The sequence below is a fragment of the Pygocentrus nattereri genome, chromosome 14 (genome assembly GCF_015220715.1).
Source record: "Pygocentrus nattereri isolate fPygNat1 chromosome 14, fPygNat1.pri, whole genome shotgun sequence".
Taxonomy (NCBI): domain Eukaryota; kingdom Metazoa; phylum Chordata; class Actinopteri; order Characiformes; family Serrasalmidae; genus Pygocentrus; species Pygocentrus nattereri.
Window position 1 is genome coordinate 22512855 of NC_051224.1, and position 11353 is coordinate 22524207.

General features: G+C 42.4%; 1 protein-coding gene across 2 annotated transcripts; it reads left to right on the forward strand.

Moving 5' to 3' along the window:
* The first annotated feature begins 1308 nt into the window (after window positions 1–1308).
* rpl27 (ribosomal protein L27) lies at window positions 1309–7149 on the forward strand. 2 transcript variants are annotated; one of them, XM_017710387.2, is made up of 5 exons: window positions 1309–1421; window positions 2149–2231; window positions 2552–2721; window positions 5314–5424; window positions 7059–7107. In XM_017710387.2, exons 2-5 carry the CDS (start codon window positions 2151–2153, stop codon window positions 7105–7107), a joined length of 411 nt encoding a protein of 136 aa, XP_017565876.1. In that variant the 5' UTR covers window positions 1309–1421; window positions 2149–2150. The 2 variants fall into 2 exon arrangements, with proteins under 2 accessions (XP_017565876.1, XP_017565878.1); XM_017710389.1 differs by lacking the exon at window positions 1309–1421 and having other exon boundaries at window positions 2151–2231; window positions 7059–7149.
* Window positions 7150–11353: the final 4204 nt, after the last annotated feature.

Consider the following 11353-nt stretch of genomic DNA (forward strand, 5'->3'; position numbering starts at 1 on the left):
ATTGATTAGCATTACTGCTACTGAGCGCTGATTGATTAGCGTTACTGCTACTGAGCGCTGATTGTTTAGCATTACTGCTACTGAGCGCTGATTGGTTGGCACTACTGCTACTGAGCGCTGATTGGTTGGCACTACTGCTACTGAGCGCTGATTGGTTGGCACTACTGCTACTGAGCGTTGATTGATTAGCATTACTGCTACTGAGCGCTGATTGATTAGCACTACTGCTACTGAGCGCTGATTGATTAGCATTACTGCTACTGAGCGCTGATTGATTAGCACTACTGCTACTGAGCGCTGATTGGTTGGCACTACTGCTACTGAGCGCTGATTGGTTGGCACTACTGCTACTGAGCGCTGATTGATTAGCATTACTGCTACTGAGCGCTGATTGATTAGCACTACTGCTACTGAGCGCTGATTGATTAGCACTACTGCTACTGAGCGCTGATTGATTAGCACTACTGCTACTGAGCGCTGATTGATTAGCATTACTGCTACTGAGCGCTGATTGGTTGGCACTACTGCTACTGAGCACTGATTGGTTGGCATTACTGCTACTGAGCGCTGTTGATTAGCATTACTGCTACTGAGCGCTGATGGTTACCATTACTGCTACTGAGCGCTGATTGGTTAGCATTACTGCTACTGAGTGCTGATTGGTTAGCATTACTGCTACTGAGTGCTGATTGGTTAGCATTACTGCTACTGAGCACTGATTGGTTAGCATTACTGATTGGTTGGCATGTGCTTATATTTTCACATGTGGATGATTTTAGCCAACTTTGTTCTTGTGTAGCTGCAGAATTTCTAAAATGCAAACAGTTTAGCAGCAGCTGTCATTGCTTTTTTGCTGACACCCCCAAACTTGTACTCACCGGAAAATCAGAGTTTCCCACTGATAATTATGACATTGAATGTGTCGTATCTGCTTCTTTATGGGACCCTTTTAAAAATGGTTCGATATAGCACCAAAAAGGGTTCTTCTCTTGTTACAATTTGACATCATAAACAATAGCAGAGCCCTTTTTGGTGCTACATAGGATTATTTTTCATAAAGCTTCTATATAGAGCCATACAGGCTATAGCACATCCTCCATCAATCTGAAGAACCAATTCACCACTCAAAGAACCATTTAAGAATGCAAACGGTTCTTTGAGTATTCGTAGTTCTATACAGAAACTTTTTTTAAGAGTGTACATGGACGTTAATTGAAACACAGCCTTCGGTTTAGCACGACACTACAAAATGTCCGTCCTCCCTTTTAAGTAGGGAGCTTGTGTTCGGGTTGGAGCGCAGCCTCTTTCTGTCCAATCAGTGAACGGAGAGGGAGGAAATACGCCACGTGCGGCTGATGCCAAAGTTCAGGCCCGCCCTGCTAACTTCCTTTCCTGTTGCCGTCGGCTGTAGAATCAGATCAGTAAGTTAAAACCCGATGAAATAATCCGCCTCCATCGGCATTAAAACACACATTTTCGGTCATTTTCACGAGTCACATATCAGGAGAAGGTGCCTAACTTCAATCCTAGGCGTTCATTTCCATTATTTTGCGCTTTAGTACATCAAGATGAAGAGGTTGAGTTTGGCGCAGTGTCGTGTTGTAGTCTGGTTAGCCGACTGCGCTGTTTCTGAGTTAGTGGCTCGCAAAACAATAAAAATGCAGCAAATAAAGTGGAATATCGCCTTTATTTCATTACCACGTTAACACGGCGAGTCTGTACAGTTCAAACTAGCTGTTCTGTGTTCAGCTGGACCTTCAGTAGCTGCTGTGCTAACGCAGCTAATATAGTTACGGTAGTGTAAAGCACTTCAAATGGCTTCGCTGGTTTATATTTTAAGCCCGTTTTTCAGCTGTAAAACTCGTTTTACCTACTCCAGGCCTGTCATCCTCCTGTACTGCACTTAAATGGCATGACGACCTAATAAAGTTCTGGCCCTAAATCGTGTTCGAGCAGACAGTGTGAGCCTGTGTAAGTTGGACCGGCAGTGCACTGGAGCCGATTCAGGGACTAATATTCAGCTTATTTCAGCAGTCTCTGCCAGGGAAAGAGTTCTAGATGATTCTCCTGATCTGAGGGTGTTTTAATTCTGTTTGGTTTTGGTGCCTTAAGCTTGAGTTGTAAAGGTGCCAACCTGTGATTTTTCAGAGATGGGCAAGTTCATGAAGCCTGGTAAAGTGGTGATGGTCCTGGCTGGACGCTACGCCGGACGTAAAGCAGTCATCGTCAAGGTAAGACCTGAAACATCACCACTGGTACCACTTGGAGCTTGCTTGCGATACGGGACTGTAGTTATGCTGGAGTTGATTCGCTGTCTTTCGTACTGCGAGGACTCTAGACTACACTTTTGTGTTCCAAGCGATTTGTAGTAAATGATGACGTAGATCACTTTGGGCAGTAAAATTGTGAATTTGAGTCTGAGTGTATTTTGGCTGCAATATCTAGCAGTGAAATCATATGAAGTGGCATGCAGCACCGTGAGCTGCACTTTTGTTAGTTATATCTTGCATTAAAATCTTGTGCTTTATTGATTTTGTCTCCCTTGTTTCAGAATATTGATGATGGCACTGCAGACCGTCCATACAGCCACGCTTTGGTTGCAGGCATTGACCGCTACCCCCGTAAGGTCACCTCAAACATGGGCAAGAAGAAGGTTGCCAAGAGGTCCAGGATCAAGTCTTTCGTCAAGGTGTTCAACTACAACCACCTGATGCCCACCAGGTACGTGTTGGCAGAACAGATACATGAATACTCACCATGTAGTGGCAACTTGGCATTCACACCATACTCATTTACTCAGTGGTGGGTGCTCGACATTTGCCGGTTTTCAGTAATTTGATACAGCGCAATATTAAACTTGCACTGTAATTTTTAGGGTTGGGCCGATAGACTACGCTGTCGTAAATGGCAGACAAATTACAATGTCGAGCCAGCGCCGTGACTTCCTGTCCCAGCCCATCTTCGTTCCCAATGTCATCGTCTGTCATGATGTTTACCTGTAGATGTCCGTCACATGATAGGAGGACATTGTCCAACCCTAGTAACATTATCCTAGACAGTTTGACATGTCACTGCAATGTAGTAGAACAAGCCGCATCTGAGATTTCCTACATGCTGTCATGCTCTGATCACGTAATCAGAGCGTGTTTACAGCTTGTAAACAATAGGCCCTTTTACAAGAATTGAAAATGTGTAAATGCTGGGTAAAATGAGCTCTGCTATTGCCTTATCGACAGTTATTAACCTCAGAGATACGGGCGTTCGTATCACGGAAAGGTGCGTCACTTTATCTTTTTGTCGAAGTTGCCCAGATTGAAATGCGAGGATGTGTCAAGACTTGATGAACAAACACACAACAATGTGGGAGTCCAAATTAAATAATGGATATAAATTCTCTGCGAAAAAAAATTCTTCACAGCTGTCAGAGAACAGTAATGTCAGCTAAAATTAGCAGTGGTAAATCGATGAGTAGGTAAAAATCACTCTTATCAAAAAGATAGATAAGCTATATTAGCTGGAAACGTTGGAACAGCTTGGTTGGCAAAAAGCTGAGCATGTACACATGCCGACAGGCGGCGTGCCGGGTCATCGTGGTTCGTAGCACCATTGTGGACGTTTTACACAACCCCTGGCTCCAGTGAAGGAACATCTACTCCCTGCTGAGCACTGGCTCCCCAATACTGACAGCTTTTCAGGGAGAAGATGAACTGTTCCTCTGAAAGCGGCTGCAGCAGCAACTTTAAAGCACAAAGTGCGTGTTAACGAAATGCTGACACAGGGGTCTTCTCCATTGTCTGAAACGTTTATTGCTTTACTAATTGCACAGACCAGTTTTTCCTCTGCTCATGGTCAACAGATAAACCAGTGAAACTGAGATGTGGCTGTTTTTACTTTACTCACTTAAGTGTACCAGTAATCTGGAAAGGGCCGATCACTACAGCTGCAGTGTAGCAAAGAGAGTAGACAGAACTTTTCTTGCGTCCCATTTGACTTCCTAACACATGATGGATGTTTTTTCCTTTTTGAAGAAATTGGTACTCTGTGGTGCTTTTTTTTTTTTTTTTTAATTAATCTGTAGCTTTTTTGTTGATGAAGTTGAGTGAGACTGACTCAAGGGTGTTGAGCTTGGTCCTGGGACACTGATACTCATATCGCTGCTGTAGTTACTTCTTTTCATCTCAGATCTTTGCTTCCACAGCAATGGAAGGGCAAGGGTCTGTTGTCTTTGGAGTGACACAGTGGCCAACATCCGCTGTCTGTATTTGTCGGCTTTCTGTTGGAGGGGGAAAAAAACATACTTTTGCTGTCCTGTGAAAACCAGGAGAAAAGCAAGCCTGTTTCCCTCGTTTCTGCTACGTTACAGTGAACCTTCAAGGATGCTGCCTCGTGTTCAGTACTAAAAATGCAACAGTTAGCTTTGTGTACACATAACTGCATTTGCGACGTGAATACAGTCAACGAATAATTGTAGGTGAATTGTGATTTGGCTTGAAATATCCAGGAACGTCAGACAGCTGTGACCTGTTCAAACCAGGTCTGTGACTAATAGGCCTGTCGCAATCGTGACGTGTTAGTTTTATCGAAATGTAATGATTAATTGCTGCATAAATAATGAACTATTTAATCGTCTATCTTTGTCCTGTGTTTGCGCAACCCAACTGATAACACCCTAATTCACATTCAGTTAGTTGCTGTGTAAGCGTATGATTGCAAAAAAACTGAAAACTGGAAAAACAGTAATGAGATCAAATAAATTGGGATCAGGCGATGATGTAAAAATTGTGATGGGCCTAATTATGAACCTGAGGAGAGAGAAGGCAGGAACGTGTTTAAGTCGACTTAATTATTATTCATTTATTTTTTGACTAGTCATTTTTACGTGCGTGTGGTTGTGGTTTGTGTGTGTAGTTGGCCGTTGCCTGGAGTTATTTGAGGATGCACCCTGCATTCACCCAGCTTTCTCTTTTGTACTCCACTTTTATTCATTTAAGTTACTCCGGCACGTTTGAGTCGTTAGTTGTTGGCAGTGAGATCGAGACCAGAGTGTGAATGTGTGTAGGAATGTAGTTTTATTGTCAGGTTTGTGGTGGTCAGACTCAGATTGGGTTGGTTTTTGTGGCCTTTTATGGTGCAACATAACAATAGAAGCCATATCGCTCCCTACACTTCCTGTAGTGTATTAGTGTCAGAATGACTGTGGATCGTATGAACCATTAGTATCTTGACTACTTTTTTCTGTAATAATTGGTCATTTTATAAACATTTACCTTTGTTTGCATGTAAAAGAAGCTAAAAACTGCTTATTCTCTTCAGGTACTCTGTTGACATTCCTCTGGACAAAACCGTTGTCAACAAGGATGTGTTCAGGGATCCTGCTCTGAAGCGCAAAGCAAGGAGGGAGGCCAAAGTGAAATTTGAGGAGAGGTGAGCTCTTCATATAACGTCCATTACAGGCACCCTTTCAGTGTTAACTTCTTCAGCAGGGATTCAGGCAGATAATGAAGCACTGTAAATGGGTACATCTGAGTTTAGCAGTGACTGATCTTGAACGTTTCTGACGCAGAGATGAGGCATTTGAGTATTGCAGCCTGATATTGCTGTTGCTTGAATTTGTTCAAAGACCAGAGATTTACTTTGAATATAAAGAGATCCTTGTATTGATCTACCAAAGGGATATTTAGGCAAAGAATCAAATTCACCCAGTTTTCCTCTCAGCCCATGTGTAATCAGATCAGCCAGGGGCTAACGTTGCTAACAAACACTAGGAGTCAGTATTCACCAAAACCCTTTAAATACATCCCCAAAAGTTCTCTCAACCCACTAAAACCGCATCCAGGTCTTCATTGAGGCTGAACAGATTAGTTGATGTGCTTTAGGACACAGTGTGACTTGCTGTCAGGTTTAAAAGGTAAGAACACTTTGCCGTGTTGCTGAAACCTCAGAGCCCTTTTTTTTTTATTGCTCAGTGTTCTGCTGTGATTTTGTCAGTAATCCGATCATTGTGTTTACATGCACTTGAGTAATCAGATAATGGTCAAACTCTGGGTCTACGTGAGTCAGGCAGTAAGCAGATTTCTGCTCTGCAACCAGCCAGTAAACTCACAGAAGACGTGATGTAAGTGAACAGTTTACCTGGCAGTATGAACATGCATCATCTAGGAGATGAATATTTTAAATCCTTTGTTTCCTGTGTGGTTTCAGTGTCTATCCAACAGTATTTTGCTGTGTCTCGCAACATCCATCTGTTCTGCACATGCGCATTTACTGAGAAATCCGATAGACATTGGATACACTGAGAAATCTGATTACTGACCCAAATCCAGCCTCTGTCTGATTTCTTAATCAAATTTCTGTATCAGAGTATGGCGTTTACATGACTTGAATAATCAGATAACTGCAGAAATCAGATGATGATCAGATTGCTGAGTGCATGTATAAGCACTCACTGTCTGCTCAACATTAATGAAGATCTGGATTCGGGTTGAAGTTTTGAGGATGTGTATTTGCAGGAAAGATTTGGGTGACTGACTTCTTGTGACTGTAGACTTCTAGTCTATCTACACACTTAAAAATTCAGCTTTTTTCCCCAGGGAGCTTGAGCAAAGAAAATGACCATGAAAACACTAGTGTTTTCATTGTGAAGGGTTCTACAGATTAATGTAGAATGTGCTGTAGATGGTTCTATAGAGCACATTTTAAAGGGTGCTCTACAGTACAGAGCATGGTTCTTCTATTGTTAAGATGTCAGGCTTGTACCAGAAGAACCCATTTTGATGCTATGAACTCTTCTTAAGAAAAGTTCTATATGGAATCATTCAATGCCTTTCCCATCAGTTTGAAGAACCCTTTCATGGATTTTTTTCCTATATGGTGCCATTTTCTTTTCTAAAAACCATCACTAAGTGTGTAAAGAAGCAACATTTGGCTTGTCTGTTGATTGACTGCATTTAGGGAAAGTGAAAAATTGCTATATTTATTTTTTTTTTAAAGCCGAATTGTTCCATTAATTGTCTGCATTAGTATTTAGTGTAGTGACTGATGACTTTTCTATTTTACAGATACAAGACCGGCAAGAACAAATGGTTCTTCCAGAAGCTCCGATTCTAGATGTTCATTGGTTTCTCTAATAAAGCTGTAAAAACACCCCAATTTCTCTCTTTTGTGATGGTGCTGCTTGTTTTTATGGCTTTGAGGATGTTCAGTGTTATGAATTATTCCTCCAGTACAGAAGAATAAATACAGCATTCAGCATTTTTATTTTAAATTATCGGCGTGCCTTGCTTCCTGCTTTCATATAGGCTCTGTTATCTTAATGTGGTCAGTTTGAACTGTGATGCTGTGCAGCACTGCAGCTTTGAAAACCACATACAATAATTAACACGTCGATTTTCAAGCTGCCGCAAAAAATAAAATGCTGAATTGCAAATTCTGAAAAGTACATATTGCATTTACCAAAAACAAGTATGTGAGGGTGAGACCCTTTAATATCAGTTTCGGCCCAAAATTGAACTTGAGAATATTAAATATCTTTCACTGTCCATTTTGTGTGACGGGCTGGACGTTATGCTTGATGGACCCTGTTAAGAATGGAGAGCGCAACAAATCAAATGCTGTAGTATTTAAAATTCAAGGGGGATTTTCAGAATACGACAACGAGAAGGAGGAAAAATGTTCAATTATAGTTCACATTCGTTATAAATAACATACTAGTAAATAGCATTTATTATATATTCATGTAGTCATTTTATGTACATGAATTAACGCATGGCCTAAAATTGAGTTGTAGTCTGACTTTGCGTTGTAACTTATGGAAATAATGTTGAAGTTCTGTCTCTTCATCACAAGCTTAAGCAGAATCACCCCCTAAAGTCGACCGAATACAAACCGACTGCATCTGTTTTTATTAAATGACAATAATAACAAATAATCACCAGTTAAGCCATTTTTGCTGATCACTTTGCAAAGATCAATTAGATGCTCAACAAGCAGAGAAGTGGTTTTACGGAAGCATGCAGAGAAAGGACTGTTTTCCTGTTTGAAGGTTTGATAAATTCGTCACCTCTGACGGAGACATCGCATTCAGCTGGTCTTGAGAACAATTTTGCTTTAAACTAAAACCAAACTCGAGAACTAAATGTGTGAAGAGTTAAAGCCTCTAAAGCTCATTCTCAGAAACTTGTTACATGAAACAGTTATGAATGCACTGCCTGATGTCTGACTGCTTTTCTTTTTAAAATCCCTTTATCGTGGAGGGATACATGCAGGGTGTTCTGAGGCAAAATAGCCCCCAAAGAGAACAATGTGTTTCAGATTTTACCATCAACATTCATACCCTGCTCAAAAAATAAAGGGAACACAAAACACATCCTAGATCTGAATGGATGAAATATTCTCATTGAATACTTTGTTCATTAAAGTGGAAAAACACACGACAGGCTGATCCAACTTTGATGTGATGTCCTTAAAACAAGTCAAAATGAGGCTCAGTGTTGTGTGTGGCCTCCACGTGTCTGTGTGACCTCCCTACAACACCTGGGCATGCTCCTGATGAGGTGGCGGATGGTCTCCTGAGGGATCTCCTCCCAGACCTGGACTAAAGCATCCGCCAACTCCTGGACAGTCTGGTGCAACATGGCGATGGTGGATGGAGCGAGACATGATGTCCCAGATGTGCTCAATCAGATTCAGGTCTGGGGAACAGGCGGGCCAGTCCATAGCTTCAATGCCTTCATCTTGCAGGAACTGCTGACACACTCCAGCCACGTGAGGTCTAGCATTGTCCTGCATTAGGAGGAACCCAGGGCCAACCGCACCAGCATATGGTCTCACAAGGGGTCTGAGGATCTCATCTCAGTACCTAATGGCAGTCAGGCTACCTCTGGCGAGCACATGGAGGGCTGTGCAGCCCTCCAAAGAAATGCCACCCCACACCATTACTGACCCACTGCCAAACCGATCATGCTGAAGGTTGCTGTAGGCAGCAGATCGCTCTCCACGGCGTCTCCAGACTCTGTCACGTCTGTCACATGTGCTCAGTGTGAACCTGCTTTCATCTGTGAAGAGCACAGGGCACCAGTGGTGAAATTGCCAATCCTGGTGTTCTCTGGCAAATGCCAAGCGTCCTGCACGGTGTTGGGCTGTGAGCCCAACCCCCATCTGTGGACGTCGGGCCCTCATACCATCCTCATGGAGTCGGTTTCTAACCGTTTGTGCAGACACATGCACGTTTGTGGCCTGCTGGAGGTCATTTTGCAGGGCTCTGGCAGTGCTCCTCCTGTTCCTCCTTGGACAAAGGTGGAGGTAGCAGTCCTGCTGCTGGGTTGTTGCCCTCTTACGGCCTCCTCCACGTGTCCTGCTGTACTGGTCTGTCTCCTGGTAGCGCCTCCAGCCTCTGGACACTACGCTGACAGACACAGCAAACCTCGCATTGATGTGCCATCCTGGATGAGCTGCACTACCTGAGCCACTTGTGTGGGTTGTAGAGTCTGTCTCATGCCACCACGAGTGTGAAAACACCACCAACATTCAAAAGTGACCAAAACATCAGCCAGAAAGCAGAAAGGTACTGAGAAGTGGTCTGTGGTCCCCACCTGCAGAACCGCTCCTTTATTGAGTGTGTCTTGCCAGTAATTTCCAACTGTTGTCTGTTCCATTTACACAACAGCTGTGAAATTGATTGTCAATCAGTGTTGCTTCCTAAGTGCACAGTTTGATTTCACGGACGTTTGATTTACTTGGAGTTATATTGTGTTGTTTAAGTGTTCCCTTTATATTTTGAGCAGTGTTTAAAGCTCAGAAGACACATGTAGGTTCTCTGGTGGTTTTAGATTGAAAATAAAATGTGTATATTTGTGTTGTCATGGTGACCCATCACCACCACTGTAAAGACATCTGAACCACTTCACACCAAACCTCTCTGAATGACTTCTTTATGACTGAATTATGCAAATGTTTTTTAAAGGTATTGGAATTCCTCTTTAACTGATGTGAAGGCGTAAATGAAACAATTTACTCTCATTATGGCTAAATAAATTGGTGTGATGGGAAATTAAAACTATTTTACTGTAACTTCTAGTAGTGTTCTCCTGTAGATTGAGGTGATCAAACCTGATCCTGGAGATCTGCCTCCCTAGAGAGTTCGAGTCCAACACGCCTGGCTGTTATTGACTTTAATCCACTCAGAGGATTAAAACACGTGTTGAAAAAATGACCAAACAAGAACCAGAAGTCCCGAAACAGCCAACAGGAAACATCCTCATAGGAAATATGATCATTCTAGGGTGACGGATGAGGATGAGGATGAGGAGCGGCAGAGGCAGCGTCCGAGATACATTTAGATAATAACCTCATCATCTACAACCTAGGACAAGTAGAAGGCTGCCATAAGAAAACGTTTAAGATATTTTGGAGAATAACACGTAGAATTATTCTAAAGAAAATAGTGAAGAAAAGAAAATAAGAGGATTCTTAATTTATATGCTGATTATACCACAGTCAGCTGCGGCCACGCGAGCTGATTGGTTGAGAGGTGTTCTAACTGCTGTTGTTTCACTATAACATCGCAGGTTCTTCACAAACACTGTATCACTCCGCTGAGACGCTGTTGCTAAGCAACGACTTTGAAAGCCGTAGGAGACGCTGAAGCCATTTGAACGTTTTTACTTCTTACTTCGTCACAAACAGAAAACGGACAGTTTTAAGATCACATCTGACTGACAGCTGATTTGGTCAGACTCTGAAGATGAGACGACACTAAATTCCCAAACTCTCATCACAGCTGAGCAGCTTTTCAGTGGCAGCTGTGACAGAAGAACAGCTAAACAACCTGGAATAAGCCAGAAATGAACCCAGTACCATTCACCAGACATGGAGTCTGATCTTCATAGTCTGACCAAATCAGACTGAGCCATAAAACTGACCCAATAAAAACAGTAAAGCTGCTCAGCGGAGATGACAGTTTGGGAGTTTAGTGTGAGGAGCTGGAGACCGCAACAAGCTGCTTATATTAAAGCAGTAGAACGCTGGTGTTGTCATGAGTAACATCGCGACTGTGATTTGGTCACCACAGATCATCACAGCCGTGATGTTTTTTCGCTATAACACACTGCCTCTCGTCTTCTATTGCATAAATAACAATTAACAATCACAAATATGTTTCCCGTAAGAATAGAGTTGAGAAAAACACACATTTAAAAAGATTTTTTTAGGACACTTCCATGAATCTGGCCGCACTCAACTGTGTAGGGAATATGACAGCACTACATAGGGACCCTGTGGAATGGAGTGCATCGCTGGTGTTTCAGTAGTGACATGAAAACAATTTATTTAAAACTTAAACTCATGATAAACTGAA

Coding starts and splice junctions, on each gene's coding strand:
- rpl27 (XM_017710387.2), top strand. CDS start 2,151: ATGGGCAAGTTCATGAAGCCTGGTAAAGTGGTGATGGTCCTGGCTGGA. Junction 2,722..5,313: donor AACCACCTGATGCCCACCAG/GTACGTGTTGGC, acceptor TATTCTCTTCAG/GTACTCTGTTGACATTCCTC. Junction 5,425..7,058: donor AAAGTGAAATTTGAGGAGAG/GTGAGCTCTTCA, acceptor TCTATTTTACAG/ATACAAGACCGGCAAGAACA.